This window comes from Lutra lutra, chromosome 10 (genome assembly GCF_902655055.1).
Source record: "Lutra lutra chromosome 10, mLutLut1.2, whole genome shotgun sequence".
Classification (NCBI taxonomy): Eukaryota; Metazoa; Chordata; class Mammalia; order Carnivora; family Mustelidae; genus Lutra; species Lutra lutra.
In genome coordinates, this window is record NC_062287.1 from 747,778 (window position 1) to 772,176 (window position 24,399).

Sequence of the window (24,399 nt, forward strand, 5' to 3'; positions counted from 1 at the left end):
ACAACGGTATTTACAGCTGCACCAGGAAGAATAAGACACCGAGGAGTGAACTGAAGCGAGAAGGTGAGTAACCTTTATACTGAGAACCATAAAACACTGACGAAGAAGGTGAACAGGCCACAAACGGAAAACCAGTCCATGCTCATGTGCTGGAAAACTAATATTGCTAAAACTCCATGCTACCCAAAGCTTTCTGTAATTCCGTTCAATCCCAATCAGCACTCGAGTGGCACGTCTCACAGACGGGAAATCCTGAAATTTGAATGGAACCACAAAACACCCTCGGGAGCCAAAGTGATCTTGACAAAAAGAGCAATGCTGGAAACATCATGCTCCCTAATTTCAAGTTCTATTACAAATCTGCACAAATCCAGGCAGCATGGCACTGGCGTAAAAACTGACACATAGATCAGGATAACAGCACAGACTGCCCCGAAATAAACCCAGGGACATATGGCCCATTAATTTATGATACAGGGTTCAAGAGCACACAGCGAGGAAAACCGTATCTTCCACAAATGGTGCTGGGCACGCTGTCTTATACTGTATATAAAAATTCACTTGAGGTTGATTAACTTAAATGTTAAGACTCAAGTCATACAACTTTTGCATGAAACACAGGCAATGAGCTCTGTGACGTTAGTCACAGCTGTGGTTTTTCTGATTTGACACCAAGAGCAAAGGAAATAACCCTCCCCCCCCCCCCCGAAAATCAACAAATGCGACTACATCAAACCAAAAAGCCTCCACACAGCAAAGGAAGCGATCAACAAATGAAAAGGCAGCCTAGGGAGAGGGAGAAGAGATCTGCAAGCCGTCTAATAAGGGTTTATATTCAAATTACAGAAATAAGTCATCCGACTCAACAGCGAAGGAAAAGAAACGATCCAGTTAAGAACACAGGTGGGGGGTCTGAAAAGACATTCCCCACAGACACACGAGAAATGCTTACTGCCACCCATCATCAGGGAAACACAAATCACAACCACGGTGAGATACACCTCACCCTGGTCAGAGCGGCGAAGAACAGCACAAGAGATGACAGGTGCTGCTGAGGATGCGGAGAAAGGGGAGCCCTCGTGCGCTGAGGGTGGGAACGCGAGCTGGTGCGGCCACCAAATCTTTGAGATGCCTCAAGAAGTTAAATGTGGAAATATGGGTTGATCCAGAAATTCCATTTCTAGTTGTTTATCCTAAGAAAACACAAACACCAACGTGACATGCACCCACACTGCCATGCTGATGGCCGCATTACTGACCGTGGCCACGGCATGGAGGTGACCCGCGTGCCCCTGGCTGATGAGTGGATACAAGCGATGTGCACGCACGACGCAGCAGCCTCCGCCATCGGAAGCGAGTCCTGCCATTTGTGACAACATGGATGGGTCTTGAGGCTGTTCTGCTAAGTGAAATGAGTCCGAGAAAGACCAATACTGCATGATTTCACTCCTATGTGAAATTTTAAAACTCAAGCTCAAGATGTGATACGCTGGCGGCTGCAAGATCGGGGGGGGGGGGCTGGGGGGGGCAAAATGAATGAAGGGGGTCGGATGGTACAAACTCCAGGTTGGGGGGTGGCGCACACACAGGGCCGCAGTTAGGGTTTCCATACTGCGTCTCTGAAAGGTGTGGGAGTCAATGCTGACGTTTCTCTGGCGATGAGAACTGTTCACTGTGAATGGTGGCCAGTGTTGACCAGAGTCACTGTGGTCATTTCACTGAACAAACATCAAATCCCCACATTGTACAGCTGCCACACGCTCACCAGTCACACTTCAAAACGCGGTGAGGACACAGCTCGCAGGCAGCGGTCTTGAAGATCGAAGCCCCCTAGCCGGAGAGGGTTTAAAAAGGACATTTCGTAAAAGGGTCAGCCCAGGAGGAAGCTCTATTTCATATGTGACAGGAGAAACAAAAGCAAAATGAAAGACCAAATAGAGAGAAGCAATCCACGGAGCTGGGATTTTGGCAGCTTGAGGGAAAAGAGCGGGATAACAAAAATGTCAGTAAGATTTTATAACATTAATACATTTGACTTAACAACATACATTTCTGTCCAGCTAGAACTCATGTGCTTTTCAAGAGCATATGGTACATATGAACCTGAACTTCATCACAAAATGAGAGTCGATGACTTTCGAGGATTGAAAGAGTATGAATTTTGGCCATTGTGAATTTAAGCTAAAATCAATGTTAAAAAAAATACCCTGTTCTTAAAACATAAAAAAATAGGTACTTTTCAGTTACCCATAGATGAAATTTTGAAAATCACAGTATAAATTTTACAAGCTTTTGACACTGAGCCTGCCGTCTCCCAGCGTGTGGGCTCCGGGGAAGCCATGCTTGGAGAGGAGACACCGCCTAGATGCACACCGCCGGCAGGGGTCTAGGTCACCCGGACTTCGGAGCTCAGACCAGCTGAGGGGACGCAGCTCCCACAGAGGCTTCCCCGGGAGGAAATGCAAGAACTGGAAGGCTGCAGGGCTGAAACGTACTTCCCCAGGCCTCCCGGAGGTAGGGGTCTCATGTCCCTGGAGCAAGAGCCCGGGGCCACCCGGCTTCAACGGAACTCCGCCGAGAGAAGCGGCTCAGAATGGTGCTTCCAGACACAAGTTTGAGTTAAGATCGTGCATTCAGGTTTACGGCTTTTTCAGCTTTCCTATTCATTGCCTTTAATAATCAGTATAGGTCATGCTTAAAACACCCTGATCATTTACGCATTCCTACAGACTTTCAGTCACCGAGTCTGTGAACCTGGACTGACTCGCTGAACATGGCGCACCGTACTGTGTGTCGGGCACTGAGATACGGTAACTGAATCTCCGGCTGGATCCAGCAGACAGACCCGCGATGAGAAACCGGCCGTTCACGGGGAGCCCTAAAAACGACGGAACAAGATGCTACCTGGTTAAAGCTGAATGTAGTTCAATTCAACAAGTATTTGAGTCTGTAAGTTTTGCCTAATTATAAATAATATCCATGTCTACTGGTTGCCTGTTTTATAGAAGACAAGCTACACAGTACCAGTGGTAGAAGAAAAACCAATCTAAGGGCATTTCCATCGACCATGGGATATTGGGTGTATTTTCTGTGATTCACACACAGCGTGGCTGATGTTTTACACCTCGGAGCACAGACGCAGGCAGAGCAGAACCAAGCCCCGGTGTGAAGGAAGGACGAGCATGGAGGAGGGACTTGCACACAAGTCTGGGGTTGGGAAGGGCGGAAGGAGGTCATTCCCGGGTGGAAGCTAGTCGCGAGGTGCATGCAAGGGGACGCCGCAGAGGGTTGGGTGCACAGTGACTCGCCGAGTACTAACTGAAAGGTAACACGAGCCCGGTGCGTCCCAGACAGGGCCGAGAACACGGGAACCCGGCTTCCCCAGTCCTCACGGGTGCTGGCTGGAGTGGGAGGGGGGCGCCGGGACACTGAGCGCAATGCTGTGGATGGGAAAAGGGGACAGGACAGGTGGCTTGGGGTTGGCTTGCGGGAGGCCTGCTCTCCTTGCTGGAGGGTGGTTATGTCAAGAGCAGCATCAGGTCGTGCCGGGGGAGGCGAGGGCTGGGGTGGCAAAGGGATCAGGACACCATTTCCCCCAGGTGCTGGGACAGCAGCCGGGAGGTGGTGCCTCTCTGTGGGGCCCTGGAACCCCCGCCACCCTGGGGGCACGCCCGTGATCTGCTTCCCCGCCGGGCGCTGTGTGTTCCAGGCTTGAACTCCCCGGTCAGAGACCTTGCAGACGCGGCCCTACAATCCCTGGCTGGAGGCCTCGATGGGCCTCCTCTGCGCTGGGAGTGAGGCCTTCCCAGCAGACGGCCACTCAGCTGTGGGCGCACCATCCACGGGGAGACAGTGGCCTCAGGAGCCAGTAGCGTTTGCTGAGGCCCTTGTCGCCGTCACGAGAGAAGGTGTCCAGATCCTGACAGCGTGAGCAATGGGGGAGACTGGAGCAGGGGAATTCATGGTTTTGCGCTGTTGGGCATAATTCTGTTAGAAAACACGGGTCTGGTCATCGTGCTTTCTCGCAGGCTAGTACCCGCAGGCATGCGGCTTCTGGGATAACAGGACCCCCTCCCTGAGAGGAGCTGATGCCAAGGGTAGGGGAGGGTCTCAGAGATGGGGACACCCTGCACAGCTGTGCTCAGCACTCTGGGGCAGCCTGGGTCCCCGGCAGGAGTGGCGACCACCGCTGACAGCATGGGGACAAACAGCTCCCAACCCCGGACGCACCGACCCTGTGGGATCACTCGGGTTTAAGCTGACTCCCCCGTGGCTGTGCGCTGGGGCGGAACCATGTGACAGCGACAAGAGGACGCAGCAGCCTCAGAGCCCCCAGCTGTCCTCCCAGGGGAAGGTGCAGTTGCAAGGCGAAGAGCGCAGAGGGGGCCGAGCCTGTGTTGGTCACAGGCTCCCATGCGAGCACCCACCTCCTCCCTGTAAGCTCCGTGCGACGACAGACGTGGCAGCCACTCACCTCCGACAGCTGCAAGGTCACCGCAGCCCAGGTCCCCACCTGCCTGCCTGTGCGCGGCTCCCACAGCTTCCCTGTCGGCCGGCACGTGGACCACACTCTGTCTGCGCTGGACTCAGTCCCTCGCTGGGAAGGCCTGGGCCTCCGAGATGGGCACACAGTTGAGGTGCGACAGAGTCCGTGAACCGGGAGGCTCCATCGTTTAGAGAATGTACACGGCGGGCAGCGCGGCAGTCCAGAGGCAAGCACCCATCTTGCAGCGACAACTGGAGCCCCCCACAGGATCAGGGCTGGGGGGATTCCTTGGGACACCCCGGTGGACACCCCTGTGCAGGACTGAGGCACAGAGCAGGCTGCAGACCTGTGCCCCACTGCGTGCCCCCCGGATGCTACAGGTGTAGCCCAGGGCCCCCAGCGCCCCTTGGGGTGCCAGGCCAGCGCCACCCACCGCTCTCGCCAACACCCCGCACTTGCCACGGGGACCTCAGTATGAGGCTGGACCCAGGGACCCTCGGCTGTAGGTCAGCTGACCAGTAATCGGAATCCCGTGTGTCCAGTCCTCTCTGCCGGTCAGAGTGACGTGCTGGAATGCGGTCCCACAGGAGACAGAACTGCACGGTGTGACGGTCACTGGGAGGTCATCTTTGAACTGTGCCCACCACAGGGTTAGGGTCAAAGTGATGACACTTTGTCAGTCTGGCAAAATGCCATTCCCCACCCCCAAATGGAGGAAGGCAATGGCAACCCCGTCCTGAATTGGGGCGGGGGCTCAGAGGTCGCACATAGACCTGGCCCCGCACACTGCCTCCCGCTGCGGGCAGAGGGACCCCTGGACTCCCAGGGAGCAGAGGGCCTGGCTCGGGTGGAGGGCTTCATCGGAGAGAACAGAAGTCCCTGCTGCAGACCAGAGGCATCTGGGATAAGGATAGGGGTCGTTTGCCGGCCTTTGCCGCTGAGCAGGAAAACCATCTGCTCAGCCGTCAGCGCCTCCCTCTGGATTAGGTAGAAAAGGGGCAGTTTCTCCCTTAAGCCCAGAAACCCTGAGGCCGGAGCTACCCTTCCATGGACTTGCTCATTTTAGGTTTCCTCCCAGTGAAATGCTGAAACTAAGTTTCTGTCTGTAGTAACTTAGAAAATATTTACTTTGGAAGAGAATAATCTTTATATATTTATAGAAATTTATATAGAAATAAATATATGAATAGGTAGTGTATGTGTACCGTATATAAGTATGCAGGAAGACACTGGCTTATTAGCACCTGCGGCGGGACACTGTCCAGACCCCCTCCCTCCCCTGTCCTGCCTGCACTCTGCCTGAGGGGACGGTGTCTGTCTGTCCCTGCACACCCCCTCACTCCCCTGTCCTGCCCGCTCTCTGCCTGAGGAGACCCTGAGGAGCGGCACTAGGCCTGCTGGCTCCGTGGTTTCTGGGCTGGTCAGAAACCATCTGCTGATGCTTTCTACTGTCCCTTTACTTGTGGGGATGGCCCCGACCTGGACCGAGCTCTGAAGCGGTCTGCCCCAGGTGGACGTGCGGGATCAGGCCTCAGCGAGCACTGATTCTGAGCCAGATGCTGTTCTGCACGTCCTATAAATGCCAGCAACTGTCCTAACCCCCCAGGAGGCAGATGGCACAGTCAGCCCCTTTTGCAGAGGTCAGTGGAGGCCCACGGGCCCGGTAACAGGAGCTCGAAGGAGCACGGAAAGCCAGGATGGGAACCTGGCCAGCCTGGAGGAGGCGTCCGGCCCTCAGTACCCGTGTCTGGCCAGGGCTGTGGCAAGCTGGAAGCCGTGCTCGGGGCCACTGACCGTCCCTGGCCTGTGCAGCCTTCCTCGGTAACGGAGAGCAGGTGCTCAGTCACCTGAGACGGAACGAGCAGCCTCAGAGTTGGTCCGCGCACTCCGCAAACCTCGGCTGGGCACACGCCGCGCGCTGCACACGCCGACAGCCGCGGGCTCTGTGGACACACACCGGACGGGCAGGGCTGCCCCCCTCGGTGTCGGCTCCTCGGCATGGCCGGCCACGTGGGAGGGCGGGTCTTGGCGGCCCTGAAGGGCTGTGCGCCACCGCCGTCACCCTGTTTCGGAAGACGGACACTGGCCACGGAGCCTGCGCCGTGCAGCCCACAGCTGCCACGAGAGAACGAGGCTGCAGACAAGCTCCGTGCGCCGCCCAAGGACACGCGCACACGAAGACGCGACCCGCTCGGACGTCCGCAGAGGGACGAGTCCAGACATGTGCGGTCCACAAGCTGTCCGCGGATCGTCCTAACTCGCCGTGAGAAGGCGATAGAAAATATTCAGTACGAATGTTTTTTCTTGCAAGACCAAAAACTGTCTACTTTGCAGTGACTAAAAACACATCTATGTTCAAACGCTTGAAATGGCATCGGGACCCACGAGGTGGTGGCCGGCGGGAGCAGTACGAGGTGCGAGGTGCTGCCCATGGTCTGAGCCGCACCTCAGCAGCACCTTGTTGTCACCGAACAGACGCCATGGGCTCTGGTGAAGAGCCCCGGATAGGGGTGTGTTCCCTGCCAGCGACAGGGGTGCACACGCGAAGGCTGTGGGCAAGCCACATGTGGCGGCAGGAGGCAGCGAGCGAGCCATCAGTGGGCCGTGGGATCCCAGCTGGGGCCCTGTCCGCTGGGCTGTGCGCCCTGCTCGCCGACGGGGCCCCTCTCCGCTCCCTTCACTGTCCCACCACCGACCGTCTTCACAAACAGAGACACATATTTGCTCTCACTACCGAGCAGTGAGGCTAAAGTAAGAGCATTGCAGATTCCAGGAGGGGGGTTTTGTTTTCCTCTGTGGCCTCCATGTCATCTGGGGAGGCCAAGTTCCTGTCCAGCAGAGGTATTGCCTTAGTCTGGGGTCCCCCTGGTTCTGGAGAGCACACGTCCCCTGGGATTGGCCACTCCTTTCCAGGTCTCTCATGAGCACGGGGCAGGGTTTTGAAAAGGTCCATAGCTCCGTCGGTCTGGCTGCTGTGCTCCTGGAGCACAGGAGCCGCGTGTAATTCTACTCAGGGTGAAGAGAGAGAGTCTCATCAAGGAAAAGAGGCCAGTGACATTCACATCTTAAAGACTCTCAAGGGACACCTGGGGTTGATGCTCAGTGGTTGAACCTCTGCCTTCAGCTCAGGTCATGATCTCAGGGTCCTGGGATCGAAACCCGCATCAGGCTCTGTGCTCAGCTGGGATTCTGCCTCTCCCTCTGCTGCTCCCCCTGCTTGTGTTCCTGCTCTCATTATCTGTCAAATAAATAAATAAAATCTTAAAAAAAAATACTTTCAGGGGCGCCTGGGTGGCTCAGTGGGTTAAGCCGCTGCCTTCGGCTCAGGTCATGATCTCAGGGTCCTGGGATCGAGTCCCGCATCAGGCTCTCTGCTCAGCGGAGAACCTGCTTCCTCCTCTCTCTCTCTCTCTCTCTCTGCCTGCCTCTCTGCCTACTTGTGATCTCTGTGAAATAAATAAATAAAATCTTTAAAAAAAAATACTTTCAAAATTCACCCTTGACTTACACTTGCATTGCTCCTTTCCTACGGTTCCTACAGTACATGCTGAAGGGGCGTCATCGGCGTGCCTGCGCGTCTGTGTGTGTCAGGAATTGTGCACAGCGAGCGTGGGAAGGTGGCGGCCCGAGGCGCTTCTGACTGCCCCCTCCCCCAGGGCAACCACTCAAGTAGTCACACACCAGACACCACGGACAGGGTCTTGAACACCAGGCAGAGGCAGCCCCTGCCGAGACCACAGCAGACCCCACACGATGAGGGGGAGAAGTGCCCGAAGGCCAAGGGCATCCCCACCCCCACCCCGGGCCAGCACAGGCTCTGCAGGCAGGGAGGAGCCCAGGCTGGATGTCCAGCTCCCCCGTTCTGCAGGAGGCTTTATGGAAACCCCCACTCAGGTGGCGCGCAGCGGTGATCTTGGCAAGCGGATTTGCTACCCGCAGTGCCCGAGCAGCCGGGCCAGCCCGTAGCAACCCCCTTCTCCAGCGCCCGTGGGTGCCCGGCCTTAGGGATGTGGGGGCGCGCAGCTCTGTCTTCTCTGGATCTCAAACGAAGACCCTGGCTGGCCCGGCGGGGACCCGGCGTCACACCCCAGCGAACTACAGGAACAGCTGGCATCACAGCGGCAGCAGACCAGGGCGGCCGTCTGCAGGACACAGCCCGCAGCCCGTTCCGCCAGCGCTCTGTGCTCACGGGCCTTCCGGCTCCGGAGCTGGCTGGCTGCCAGTCCAGGGACTAGCTGGCAGCCCCACCCACTCCTGTCACAGCCCCCAGCCCAGGCGACTGGCCGAGGATGCAGAACAGAGCCCGCAGGAGGGGCAGGGGCATAGCCCAGCAATGGCCTTGCTTCCAGGGACACCCGTGGAAAGCTCAGCGCTGGTTTCCCCTGCCCGCAGAGCAGTCCCGCGGGGCCCAAGGTCATGGCCCTCCAGGCACAGCACTGCCTGACTGGGCACAGGCGTCCTGCTGCCCCACAGGGCAGAGAATCTGACTTTGAGCCCCAGCACCTCCAGGAAGGAAGCTGGACCAGAATCCCGAGTGTCCGGGCAGCCCCAGAGCCCATCCTGCGGCCCTGCCTGCGCTGGGAGCCAACAGAGGTCTGTCCATCTGTCCTCAACAGGAGGCGCAGCCTGGGCAGCCACCGTACCCACAGCAGACCCTGACAGCAAGCCCACCTGCCCCAGGCAAGGAACAGCTGACCATCCGCAAGCCCAGAGGGCGCGGTCCAGAGCTGTCTCCCCCTGGGAAGGACCAGGCGAGGAGACTGCTTGCTTAAACGCGCAGAACCAACGTGACACAAATCTAGTGAGCGTGTCACCAGAGGAAGCAAATGGAAAGCTTTCAACTCCCCGAATCTGAGGACACAAATGGACATCCAGGTTCACGAGGCCCCAAGGAGCCCAAAAAGGTCAAACTGTACTAGGACTACTAGGCCGAGACACACTTTTACCAAGTTTCTTTCAAAGGTTTCTTCAATGCAACAAGGGAAAAGAGAAATTAGATACAGGGAATGCCCACAGGATTATACGCGGGTTCTCAACAAGGTTCCAGGCCAGGAGGGAAGGGGATGATAAATTCAAAATATTAAGGGGAAAAAAAGCTGCCTGTCTCTGTTAAATAAACAAAATCTTTAAAGAAAAGAAAAAAGCCCTAAAGCAAAAACTCTACGCTTAGCAGAGCAGCCCTTCTGAAGTAAAGGGGAGATAAGATTTCCAGAACAAACAGAAGCTCGGGGAATTTGTCACTACAAAGTGCCACAGGGAGTCTCAGTAGAATTTAAGATGCTAGTTATCACAAAAACATAAAAAGGTAGCATAAAACTTGCTGATGATGGTGTATGTTTCTAGAATTTGACAAGATATGCAGCCCACTGTGGGCTGTGTGCGGCCGGTTTCTTACAGTGGGGACAGTGGTGCACAGTTCATCAGAGCTTTGCTCTATAAGTTCAGGGAAGATCTGTCACTTTCACTTTCATGTTACACCATGAAAAAAATATGCAACCTAACATTAATGGCCTAAAATGTAAGGGGGAACAGAAGTAAAATTGTCAAGTTTAGGAATTCTATCGCAGCTGTAATCAGTTTAAAACAGGATGTCAAATTTTAAGATATTTTACGTAAACCTCATAATCACAAGATGAAATCTATAATTGCACCAAAGACAATGATGACGAAAACAAAAAAAAGACAATGACGAAGAAGTCAAAGCGTACAGACATCAAACAACAGCACAATACAAAAGCAGGATATGAAAAAAGTAACGACGGGTCGGCACAACGGCCAGAACTCAACGGGAAGGCGCAAGTGGAGCCCCACACGCCAGTGATTGAGACTTTAATGCAAACGCAAAAAATCCTGCCATCAGAAGACTCAGAATGGCTGAGTGGATAAAAAACAAGATCCGTGACGCGCTGCCTACCAGAGATTCACGTCAGCCGTGACGACACACACCGCAAGTGAGCGGGTGGGAGAAGTTATTTCGAGCCAACGGTATTCGCAAGCATCAGCGGTAGCTACATTTCCGTGAGACAAAAATACACTTTAACCCGAAAGCGGTAAAAACACACAAAGAGGGCCATTATGTAATGGTAAAGGAATCACTCCATCAAAGAGATGTAACAATTGTAATTATTTACATACCAAGCATTGGAGCACTTGAAAATATAAAGCAGAAACTACCAGGAAAAAGGAGAAACAGCAGTCCCACAGGTGGGCATCCTGATTCCCTGCCTCTCGCCAGGGGATCCCATCACACACAGGCGGACCCACAGACACGAACAGAGCAGTCCGTCCATCGACAAAATGCACAGTCTTCTCCAAAGCGTGTGCGACGTTCTCTAGCACAGACCGTATGTTAGCCACAAAACAAGTCATACAGTAAATTCACGGAGACACATCGTACAAGAACCTACTCTTACCATAAAGCGATGGAACTACAAATAAGGAACAGAAGTAAAACTGGAAAACTCACTAATACACGAAATTAAACACTCGCCTGAACAACGAACAGATCAAAGAAGAAATTAAAGGGGAAGTAAATAAAAAATGGAACATATATAAAATCAACTTGTGGGATACAACAAAAGCAGTTCAAAGAGCAAGGTTTATACCAATAAATGTCGACATTAAGAAACAAAGAAACAAAAATCTCAAACAGACAACCTAACCCTGTCCCTGAACAAATTAGTAAAACAAGAACAAACTGAACCCTAAGTCGGCAGAATGAAGGAAATTAAGTTTAGAGCAGAAATAAATGAAATACACAACATGAAAACAAGGACATTGACAAAACCAAGAGCTGGTTCTTGGGAGAGAAGCTTGACAATCCTCTAGCTAGTCTAAACCAAGGAACTAGCACACCCTCGCCAACATTATAAGTTAATAAAAAAGACTGTAAAATGGACTCTAGGGAAACCCGAAGGATCCTAAGAAGCTGCTCTCAACACGTACACGCCACGAACTGGGAAACACACAAGCAGCGGAAAATGCTAAGAACCTCCGAATGAGCTAGCAAGACCGCCTCAGGAAGCAACGGTAAATCCGAGCAGAACAGGTACTTCGAAACAGACTCAGTCATCAGAAATGTCCCGATACAGAAACGTCCATGACCAGATGGCTGTGCTGGTGAATTTTACACGTAAAGAATTTAACACCAATCCTTCTTAAACTACCCCCCCCCCCCCCCGAAAGAAATCAAAGCAAGGGGAACACTCCCAAACTCACTTTCTAAGGACATCATTATGCGGATACCAAAGCCAGAAAGGACACTGTCAGAAAACTACAGACCGATATCCCTGATGAACATGAAGACAAAAATTCTCCGTAAAAAGCCGGCAAACCAATTTCAGCAGCAATGATTAAAAAGACAATTCACCAGGATCAAGTAGGAATTATTCCAATGGTGCAAAGCTAGTTTAACATCCAGAAATCAATGTGATACACCACATAAACAAAATTAAAAGAGGATCTTAATAGATGTAGAAAGATCTTTTTCTCCCCTCTCCTTACAAAAGTGTTGGTTTCCGCACAATGCACTGATTCACCCTCCCCAGATACACGGCTTCCGACAGCAGCTCTGGGCACATGGAGATGAAGTCTGAGTCCTGAGGGCGGTATCTGGTCAGTGTAGAGTTCAAACGGTATCTGGGCTATACCTTCGAGCCAAGGGGCACACAGGAAGAGTATGCAAGGCCCACATCAAATTATGGCAGGTCTTCACGCTTGCTATCCTATCACACGTTTATAAATGCGAAGAACTAGTCATTTGGGAGCTGTGCGGTCAAGGGGACACCCAGCGCTACTCCACTGTGTAAAGTCAAGCCGCCATCCTGTGGCTCCCTAGCTCTCCCTGGTTATGACCCCAAACACTTAGAAAGGAAGGCTGAAGTAGGCTGGGAGAGGATTACCAGAATGTTTGGGCACCTTCATTCCTGAATATCCAGTAATGGGGCTCACCTCCACGGTTACTTCCTGCAGAAAGCACACAGGGCAACCCGTCAGAGACTGCTCCTCACAGCTGCGACGCTCCCAAAAGTTCCAGGGGCCGGGCGGGCTGCAGGAAACCACCCAGGGCTAAGCAGACTCCATAAGCCCAGCCTCAGCCCTAAGTCCTGTGCTGGTTCCGGGCACATCTCAGTTCTTCAAGTCCGCTTTGCTCCGGTTCAGCAGTGACAGACATGTACTTGAACTCACCTGGTCTGAAGTCAGAGGTCTCCGCCAGCCCACAGGGCTCCTTCCAGTTGATGGCATGGGAGAGTGAACGTGGCCGGCGGTGCACTGTGCCTCGGCAACACTCAGGGAGGTGGGGTCCGTGTCTGCACCTTCAGCACTGCGCCTGCGTCCTTCAGTTCAGGGCAGAGACAGAAGACCAGCTGGCGGGCTGCAGCCTCCCGGCGGGTCTGAGTATCTACCAGTGCAGTGCAGCGGAGGTCAGTACCTGTCCGTTGTCCTACAAAGAACTAATAACCTTCCCTTCTTGGTAGTGCACAGAGAAATGCTGGACAGGACTGAGCCCGGGACCAGATCAAGTCAAACTTGTCTTTAGGAATAACTGCACAGACCGTATCTTTTGCTGCAAAATACTGCGGCCAAATCTGCTTTATTTCTTCTGTTTTGTCTTTCGCCGTCTCAATGTTAACGATGGAACCGAGAGTCCTGTCCTCAGTGAATCCTCTGCTCGCAGGCTGTGTCCCCAGGGCATCTGTCTTCTGTTCGACACATCCGATAGCGTCACCTTGCCTGGAGTGCCCTACTGGCTGCTTCAGAAACTCAATGTGCTTTTCCAGTCGCGATTCAAAAGTGGCTGGGTCAGACCTGCACAGCTGTGGGATCTTGTCCGGGTAGCGGTTGTAAAAGGGGTTGGCCTTGAGCTTGGCCCTGACCCCGCTGCCGCAAGCGCCCTGCTGTGGGCCTGCCTGAGCCGTGGTGCACCAGGAACATGCGCAGCTGTGCGGGGGACACAAGCCCCAGGTTTAGGGCACGGGTGCACGTGGTGCACGGCCCCCGGTACAGACCGACCACCTGCAACACGGCCGGGCCCGTGCCACCTGCCACCGACACGGCAGCCACGGCCGCCCCTGGCTGCTCCTCCTCCTCCAGTGCGTCCTAAATGTAGAAATATCTTTTGATGAAAATGATAAATGGGCACCCATTTACAACAAAAACTCAACAGAGATGTAAAGGGAACATAATCAACAAAAGAAAGATCACATAAGACAAACACACAGCTTACATCACATTCAACCATGAAAAGCTGGAAGGTTCTCCTCTAAGACCAGGAACAAGAGGAGGGACCCACTCTCGCCACTGCTACTCGACATGGTGTTAAAAGTGCTTGTCAGGCCACATGGAGAAAAATGAAATTGGATCATTTCCTTACACCACACATGAAAATAGACTCAAAATGGATGAAGGATCTCAATGTGAGAAAGAAATCCATCAAAATCCTTGAGGAGAACACAGGCAGCAACCTCTTCGACCTCAGCCGCAGCAACATCTTCCTAGGAACATCACCAAAGGCAAGGGAAGCAAGGGCAAAAATGAACTATTGGGATTTTATCAAGATCAAAAGCTTTTGCACAGCAAAGGAAACAGTGAACAAAACCAAAAGACAACTGACAGAATGGGAGAAGATATTTGCAAATGACATATCAGATAAAGGGCTAGTGTCCAAAATCTATAAAGAACTTAGCAAACTCAACACCCAAAGAACAAATAATCCAATCAAGAAATGGGCAGAGGACATGAACAGACATTTCTGCAAAGAAGATATCCAGATGGCCAACAGACACATGAAAAAGTGCTCCATATCACTCGGCATCAGGGAAATACAAATCAAAACCACAATGAGATATCACCTCACACCAGTCAGAATGGCTAAAATGAACAAGTCAGGAAATGACAGATGCTGGCGAGGATGCGGAGAAAGGGGAACCCTCCTACACTGTTTGGTGGGAATGCAAGCTGGTGCAACCACTCTGGAAAACAGCATGGAGGTTCCTCAAAATGTTGAAAATAGAACTACCCTATGACCCAGCAATTGCACTGCTGGGTATTTACCCTAAAGATACAAACGTTGTGATCCAAAGGGGCACGTGCACCCGAATGTTTATAGCAGCAACGTCTACAATAGCCAAACTATGGAAAGAACCTAGATGTCCATCAACAGACGAATGGATAAAGAAGATGTGGTATATATACACAATGGAATACTATGCAGCCATCAAAAGAAATGAAATCTTGCCATTTGCGACGACGTGGATGAAACTAGAGGGTATCAGGCTTAGCGAAATAAGTCAATCGGAGAAAGACAACTATCATATGATCTCCCTGATATGAGGGAGAGGAGATGCAACATGGGGGGTTAAGGGGGTAGGAGAAGAGTAAATGAAACAAGATGGGATTGGGAGGGAGACAAACCATAAGTGACTCTTAAACTCACAAAACAAACTGAGGGTTGATGGGGGGAGGGGGGTTGGGAGGGGGGGTGGGGTTATGGATATTGGGGAGGGTATGTGCTATGGTGAGTGCTGTGAAGTGTGTAAACCTGGCGATTCGCAGACCTGTACCCCTGGGGATAAAAATATGTTTATAAAAAATAAAATAAAAAAAAAAAAAGTGCTTGTCAGGAATCAGGTAAGAAAAGGAAATAAAAGCATCAGGTTTGGAAAAGAGTAAGTATACCTGTTTGGCCGGTGCCATGATTTTAAATATAGAAAATCTGAAGTATATTATGCATGAAATTTATAGATCTACTCCACACACTAGTAAAGCTGCAGAATAAAGTTAATGTCCAAAAAGTAGTAACACTCCTGTATGCTGAAGAATTATCTAAAGTATAAAGAACACAGTCCCATTTATAATAGCATCAAAAATAATGCAATGCTTAGGAATAAATTTAATTGAAGAATGTAAGCACCTTACACTGACTCCAAGACACTGAAGAAGCAAGCTGAGGACACAAGCCATCGGCCAGGGTCCCGAGTTTATGGGCTGCAGGACGGTTTGAAGATGTCAGTGGCCCCGAGCCATCTATGGCCTCAGATTCAGCCCAGTCAAGAGGCCAGTGGCATTTTGTTAATGACACAGAACAGCCTGCAGTGACACGGATACAGACACACAGAGGACCCCAGCGGGCCAGAGCAATGCTGAGAAAGAGAAGATGGGAGGCCGCCCACTTCCACGTTCTGAGCCTTATTACAAAGCTAGAGGTGACCGAGGGTGGGACCGGCGCAAGAAACACACATACAGCAACGGAGCAGCATCGAGGGCCGGACACAACCGACACGCACAGTCAGCTGTTATCTGACAGGAGAGAAAGACGGCCTTTCAAGAAAGGGCCTGGGAAAATGGCATGTCAGTCACATGTTAAAGACCGAACTTAGGGGCGCCTGGGTGGCTCAGTGGGTTAAGCCTCTGCCTTCGGCTCAGGTCACGATCTCAGGGTCCTGGGTTCAAGTCCCACATCGGGCTCTCTGCTCAGAGGGGAGTCTGCTTCCTCCTCTCTCTGCCTGTCTCTCTGCCTACTTGTGATCTCTGTCAAATAAATAAATAAAATCTTAAAAAAAATAAAAAAAATTTAAAGAAAGACTGAACTTAGACCCTGACCTGGACATACTTACACAATTCGTGTGGCCTGGATCAAAGGCTTAAACGCAATACCAAAAACCTTAAGACTCCTAGAAAGAAATGGGAGGCGGGTAGGAGAGAGCTCCTTGACATTGGTCTGGGAAAGGATTCTTAGGATAGGACATCCAATGCATGAACAAAAAAATAAAAACCAGAACTCCATCAAACTAAAAACCTGCACAACAAAGTAAACAATCAACAGAATGAAAAAAAAAAACCAAAACTCACTTATATAATGGGAAAAAAATGTCTGCAAACCAAATATGTGATAAGGGCTTAATATTTAAAATAAAGAATATGTAGGGACTCCAATCAAGATGGCAGACCAGGGCTGCTGAGCTCACCGCCGCCCACAGACAGACTACGGCCACAACTAGATATGGAGCGACTCTCTGAGAACAACCCAAAGAGAAGCAGAACAGTTCACATCCAAAGACTGTGGAAAACAAAATAAAATTTAAAAAATTAAATTAAACCTAAAAAGGTAAATGGGGCACAGCCACAGTTTGGTGGGAATCCATAGCCCACAAATAGTAGGGAAGTCACAGACGCAGGGGTTCCTCCTGAGGACAAGGATTCAAGCCTGGGACTGGGCATCCCCGGCCCTGGGGACCTGCATCAGGAGGCGGCAGCCCTGCCTCGTCTGGCTCTGCAGTACGGGGGGCTTTTCTCTGGGAGAGCAGGAGGGTCCCCCTCCGAAGGGGCCTTCCGTGCTGGGAGACTGGGCACAGAAGCAACGGTCTGAGAAGCCCTGGGCCCTATGCGAAGGAACTCTGCGGCCTGATTTTCGAGTGTGTAACGGAGAAGCAGACATCTTTATGGAAGTTTTTCTGGGAGCAAAATGGCTACAGACGACATGTGCTTGCCCTCCTTCTGCCTGGGTGGCCACACACTGGCGGGTGCCGGTGTCGACCCTCTCCAACCACCCTGTGAGCGCTGCCTCTGCAACCCCACTGCTCCCCCGGGGACCTCACCCCAGCTTCCCACCAGGCAGGAACCCCTGCAAGCCGGCCCCACACCACCACACTTGGCGGGCAACCCTGGCTGGGACAGGTGCCCCACCATCCCCACTGAGTGGCCTCAGACAGGACCAGCGCCCCATCAGAGTGCCCCCGACCTGCCACACACGGCAGGACGCCTCAGGCCCAGCCACGCTCCAAGGTAGCTCCCGCCTGGGGGTGGAGGGACCCTGCTGACCAGTTCACGGGCACAGTCCCTGCCGGCCACAACAGGGGCAGCGCGTGAGGCCCACACAGGGCACATCCCCGAGTGCCTGATTTAACAGCCCGAGACACTGTGTTTCTGGGCCTTGAAGGGCGCCTTCCACGTAAGGCTGCTCCCTCAAGGTCAGGAGACGTACTAATCCGCCTGCCACATGCGATAAACACAAAGTCACGCAGTCAGGACAGACAGGAATGTGTTCCAAGCGAAAGAACAAAGCAAACCTCAGGAAAAATAACTAACGGAAACAGATAAGCTGTCCACCCGAGAAAGCTCCGAGTGAGAGTCTGGTGATCCTCAATCACCAGAATCAGAAGAATGGATGAGCACACGGAGAACCTTGTCAAGAGACAAAGAAACAGAAACGATAAGAACGCTCAGAGCCCAACGCTCTAATACCCGAAATGAAAACACACCAGAAGCAACCGGCGGCAAAGTGGAGGGCGCAGAAGGACGGAGCAGCGACCTGGAGCACGGGTGCTGGAAATCAGCCAAGATCCACAGCAAAAGGGGTTTTTACAAACGGGGATACCTGGAGGGACTTCTAGTAACTTCTGGCACAACATCAAGCACACTGACATTGGCATTATAGGGGTCTCAGAAGGAGAAGAGGGAAAAGGGAGAAAACGTATTTGAAGAAATAATAACATTTTCTGTCCTGGGGAAGGAAAGAGACATCCAGGCCAGGAAGCACAGAAAGTCCCAAACAAGATAAACCCAAGAGTCCACACCAAGACACAAAATTAAAATGTCAAGAGACAAAGAGAGAGAAATCTTCACAGTAGCAGGAGTAAAGGCACTAGTCACACGAAAGGGATTACTCCAAAGACCATCTGGTGATTTTTCAGCACAAACTTTTCAGAACAAAAGGGAGAGGAATATATTCAAAGTGGTTTAAGAAAAAATACCTACAGCCAAGAACACAGCACCCAGCAAGATCCTCATTCAGAACTGAAGGAGAGATGATGAGTTTCCCATAGGAAGAAAACCTTCTTTAAAGGAGTTCATGACCACTAAACCAATCTTACAAGAAATGTTGAAGCGACTTTCTAAAGCCGAAATGGAAAGGCCATGACTAGAGAAAAATTAAGAACAGGAACCTCACTGGCAAAAGCACACATCCAATGAAGGTAGTGAATCAACTGCTTAGAAAGTCAGTAGGAATGTTAAAGAAAAGGAGTAAAAATAAAACTACAGTGGTTAGAAGGCATACAAGACCAAACATGTAGAATATTTCAAGTACATAAAATGTGGAGGGGGAGGGGCGCATGGGTGGCTCAGTGGGTTAAAGCCTCTGCCTTCGGCTCAGGGCATGATCCCGGGGTCCTGGGATCGAGCCCCGCATCGGGCTCTCTGCTCAGCAGGGAGCCTGCCTCCTCCTCCTCTCTCTCTCTCTGCCTGCCTCTCTGCCTACTTGTGATCTCTGTCAGATAAATAAATAAAATCTTTAAAAAAGAAAAGAAAAGAAAAGAAAAGAGAACCTTCTGAAAAGGATTACCTATTCTAGACGCCAATAAAAAGATTGCGATTCATGGGAGGTGGTCAAAACATCAACATTAAAAAGGGTTTCACAGCAGAGGATTCCCACCGTCTGGGAAGACTCCGAGGGGTCAGGAGCTGGGGGCGGGAGGTGGCTGCAGACAGGGTGGACACAGCAAGGGCGCTCGAGTCAGAAGTAGGGTCTGGATGCGGGGCAAACTCGGAGGGAGGAGGGGCTGCCTCTTAGCAAAGGAAGTGGTTTCCTGACATGGAACCGACTCGTGGTGAAGATGCCGTGAAGATTGTTGAATGACAACAAAGTGTTACAGAGTATGACCTTCAGAATAATTCAGAGTATCACATAAACTTGGTTGATAAAGCAACAGAAAGTTTTGGGAAGACTGACTCCAGTTTTAAGAAGTATACTGTGTGTTAAAAGCTATCTAAGAGCACTGCACAATAACACAGAAATTGTTCATGGAAAAAAAGTCAAACAACGTGGCAAAACTTCTTATTTTAATAAATCCATAGCCACCCCAGTGTTCAGCAGCCCACACCCTGACCCAGCAGTGCCCTCAGCACTGCGGGGGGGACCCCTGCCTGCAGGGAGCTCAGGACCCACGGCCAGCTCAGATGATAGTATTTTTTAACCAATAAGCCTTTTAAAATTATGATATGTAGGGTTTTTTTTAAAGACATAATGCTATGATACATATTAATAGACTATAGTTTAAACATAACTTTGAAATGCACTGGGAAACCAAAAAATTAATTTAACTTGCTTTTTGTGGTGGTCTGGAACTTTGAAACCGCTGTATCTTCGAGATATGTCTATTCACAAAAACTAAAGAAAAAGAAATACAAATACTGAAGAAAGTCACGAGATCACAAGGGAAGAGCAAGAGAAGGAAGGAACAGAGAACTACAGAAATCAGGAAGCCGTCAAGCAAACGGCACTAAGTGCACACACATCCGCGGTTCCCTCACGTGGGAATGCGCTACAGGCTCAAGTCCAAAGACAGGGCGACTGGAGGGATGAGGAGAGTCCCACCCACTTCAGACTTCCACACACACACACACACACACACACACACACACACACACGTGTGTGGATGGAAACAATCCATTCCCTGCACATGGAAATAAAAAGCAAACTCAGGAAGCAAGATGCACATAACACAAAACAGACTTTGAAAGAAAAGTAACAAAAGAAAGGTGCTACATGATGACAAGGGCATCAATTTCACAAGGGGCTGGAACAGTCTTGCCCCCCTTAGGAGCTCCCAAATAAAGGAGAAATAGGTGACAACAGCAGGGGACTTACCCCCCACCCAAGCCCCCGCCATCAATCATCCAGACAGACCCTCAGCAAGGAAACAGGCACTGTGAGGGTGTGGAGCTGAGCATGGAACAGATGTAGAACCCACCAGCCAGCACAACAGAGGACCTGCGGGACACTGTGCAGACCAGAACGCCTGGGGGCCACACAAAAAGTCTCGCTGGGTTTAAGACAAATCCCTTCGAGCACTGTTTCCAAACACAAGACTATGAAACCAGGAGTCGGTTATAAGAAAAACACTGGAAACAACACCGGTAGAGGCTCAGCGACACGTTGCTACAACCAGTGCGTCACGGAAGAAATCCAAAATGCCATCAAAAGACACCTTAAGACCAATGGAAAGGAAAACATCCCCAAAACTATGGCACAGCCAAAGCTGTTCTGAGGGAAGCTTACAGTGAGATGGGCCGACCTCAAGATGCAAGAGAAATTTCAAATCAGCATGGTTACCTAAAGAAGCTGAAAAACAAAATAGACCAATTAAAAAAAAATCATTGAAACCAAGAGCAATTCTTCAAAAACCTAAATAAATTTGGAAAAGCTTTAGCCAGATTCACCAAGGAAAACGGAGAAGTCAAAATCAGAATATCAGGACAAGTGACAACGGACAGCATGAAAACACAAGGGGTAACAGGAGACCACTCTGAATAATTATGCCGGCAAACTGGACGACCCAGACGAAATGGACGAATGCCCAGAAACGTACAATCTTCCAAGAGGGAGCCAAGAAAAAATGGAAAATTTGAACACACCAATTACTAGAAAAGAAAGCTGAACTGGCAACAAAAAACTCCCAACACACAAGTCCAGGACCAGACGGAGTCACGGGGGGTTCCACACACCTGTGAAGAGGAGGTAATACCCACTGCACTCCACTACTCCAAAAAAACCGAAAAGGAAGGAACAATTATAAATTCAGCCCATGAGGCCAGCACTACCCTGAAACCCAAACCAAAGACAGTGATAAACAAGAGAACTCCAGGCCAGCGTCTCCGATGGACATGGGTCAGACACCCTCAACAACACGTCAACAAACAGCATGCACGATACAGGACAAGGGTCATTAGTCCCAGTGAAGTAGGACTTATTCCAGGAACGCACGCATGTCCATCTACACGTCAATGTGACGCATACAGTAACGAAACACGGGCTGAAAATGTCCTCTCAACAGATACAGGAGAAGCACTGAACAAAAACCAACGTCCGCTCATGATCAAAACGCTCAACAAAGCGGTAACGGGGGAGCACACGTCAGCCTAACACTGGCTGCACGGGACCGAGCCACAGCAAACGCTGCACTGCTTTTTCTTTGAGATCTGGAACAGGTAAAGACGTCCCTTCTCAGGGCTTGTATTCCGCAGTACGGGAAGTCCTAGCCACAGCAATGAGGCAAGAAAGAGAAGGCATCCAAAGTGGAAGGAAGAAGTCAGCCTCTCGCTATGTGCAGATGACATCACACTGTAGATAGAAAATCCTAAAGAATCTACCCAAGAACTAGTAAAATAAATGAATTTAACAGTTACAGGATACAAAATTTATATTTCTGAATTGGTCGCATTTCTACACACTAGTTGTAAACAAATCAGATAATCCTATTTATATTAAAAGAATAAACTATCACTTAAACCAAGTCATGGTACTCCGAAAACGTCCCAACGCTGATGAAAGAAAACTGAAGATGACACAAGCAAACGGAAAGACCCACCACGCTCATGGGACAGAAGAATTTATATAGGCTGACCTCACAGTAAAGCACTTCGCTTTATTATGCTTCACAGATAATGAATTTGTTTCTCCCCCCCCCCCAAAGTGAGGGTTGTGACAATACTACTTCATTAAGCAATTCCACTGGTGCCATTTTTCACCAGCATTTGCCCACTTCGGGCCCATCACATTTTGGTTATTCTCACAATAGTTACAATATTCTCATTTTATTTGTATGGTGATCTGCAATCAGTGATTAAAAACTCCCAGAAAACTCATACTGTTTACCATTTTTTTGGGTAATATTTTTAAATTAAGGCATGTACATTTTTAAAAAAGATTATTTATTTATTTATTTAACAGAGAGAATTCACAAGTAGGCAGAGAGGTAGAGAGAGAGGAGGAAGCAGGCTTCCTGCTGAGCAGAGAGCCCGATGCGGGGCTCGATCCCAGGACCCCGAGATCATGACCTGAGCCGAAGGCAGAGGCTTTAACCCACTGAGCCACCCAGGTGCCCCAGGCATGTACATTTTAAAGACATAATCCTATTACACACCTAACAGACTATAGTATTGTGTAAACATAACTTTATATGCACTGGGAAACCATCAAATTCATGACTTCCTTTACTGCGGTAGTCTGGAACCAAACCTTCAATTCTCTGATGTTCACTTGCATTGGTAAGATAGTCATAGTGACTGAAGCAAAGTGCAGATTCAAAGCAATCTTTATCAAATACCAATAACATTTCCACAGAACTACAATAATCCTACAATTCATAGGGAACCACAAAAACCCTGAAAAGCCAAAGCAATCCTAAGAACAACAAAGCTAGAGGCATCACACTCGGATTTCAATCTATACTACAAAGCTATAGCAACAAAGCAGTATGACAGTGTATAAAGACAAACATATAGATCCGTGGAACCCAACACAGAACCCAGAAAAAAAACCCATGCTTAAATGGTCAATTAATCTAAGATAAAGTAGGCAAGAATACACAATGGGGAAAAGACAGCTCTTCAATAAATGATATTAGGAAAACTGGACAGCTATGTGGAAAAGAATGAAACTAGGCCTCTTTCTCACGCCACACACAAAAATAAACACAAATGGGCTGAAAGATCTAAATATAAGGCCTGTGATCAGAAAACTCCCAAGAGAAAAGAGAGGCATAAACTTGTGGATAGCAGTATTAGTAGTATTTTCTGTACTTGTCTCCTCAGGCAGGGATAAAAAGGGCAAAAATTAACAACTGTGACTACATCAAACAAAGGCTTTTGGACAGCAAAGAAAACCATCAACAAAACAAGAATAAACCTACTGAATGGGAGAAGACATTTACAAATGATATATCTGACAAGGGATTAATATCCAACACATATAAAGAATTCCTACAACTCAACAAAAAACACAATCTGAATAAAAAATGGGTAGAAGACTTGAATACACTTTTTGCCTCAAGGAAGACATACAAATGGCCAAAACACACATGAAAAGATGCTCAACATCACTCATCATCAGGGGAATGCAATCAGAGCCACATGAGCTACCCCTCATACTTGTCAGGAGGTCTTTCACCAAAAAGAAATAAAAAGTGTTGGTGGGGATATGGAGAGAAGACCTTATGCACTGTTAGTAGGAACAGAAATTGGTGCAGCCACTACAGGGAACAGTATGGAGGTTCCTCCATACATTAAAAGTAAAACTACCATACGATTTAGCAATTCCGCTTACAGGTATTTATCTGAAGAAAATGCAAACTATGATTCAAAAAAGTACTGCACTTCTGTGTTTACTGCAGCGTCCTTCCCAACACTGACAGGTCAACGGATAAAGAGCATGTAATGAGCACCGACTGTACAATGGACTACTACCTCCCCATAAAGAATGAGCTCCTGCTTCTACAACCGCATGGATGGACTGAGTGGTAGTTTGTTAAATGAAACAAGTCACGGAGAAACGAAATACTTTGTGATCTCACTTATACATGGAATCTAAAAAACAAACAAAAAAGACTCAAATACAAGAACAATCTCGTGGCCTGCAGCAGGATGGCGGATGGGAAGATGGGTAGAACACGTGCAGAGGATTAAGAGGTGCCAACTTCCAGCTACAAAATAAAGAAGTCACAGGGATTTAAAGCACAGCACAGGGACAACAGTCCATAACGTAATAACTCTGATGACAGATGGTGACCAGACTTACTGTGGCGAGCAATTTGTAATGTGTATAAATGTCAAGGTGCTATGTTGTGCACTCAAAGCCAAGTCTGTGTGTCAACTCTAGTTTTAAAAAGATAAAGAACTCCTACAACTCCACAGCAAAATGCAATTAATCCAATTAAAATGAGCCGAGGACCTAAACAGACATTTTTCCAAAACAGACATACAAATAAATGGTAAAACAGTACATTAAAAGCTGCTCATCATTACTCAGTAAAAGTAAAATGCATATCAAAACCATGAGGGGTGTCCTCTCATGCTTGTCAGAATGGGTAAGATCAGAAAGACAAACCGTAAACACTGGCGAGGACGTGGAGCAAAGG

The 24,399-nt window shown here is 49.7% G+C and overlaps 1 protein-coding gene across 1 annotated transcript in view; it reads right to left on the reverse strand.

Annotated features, from left to right (window-relative positions):
- Positions 1–24,399, reverse strand: part of TMEM123 (transmembrane protein 123) — a 48,531-nt gene that overhangs the window by 12,166 nt on the left and 11,966 nt on the right. Inside the window, 2 exon segments of the mRNA XM_047691077.1 lie at positions 12,674–12,802; positions 12,805–12,822. Coding sequence (XP_047547033.1) covers positions 12,674–12,802; positions 12,805–12,822 — 147 coding nt within the window.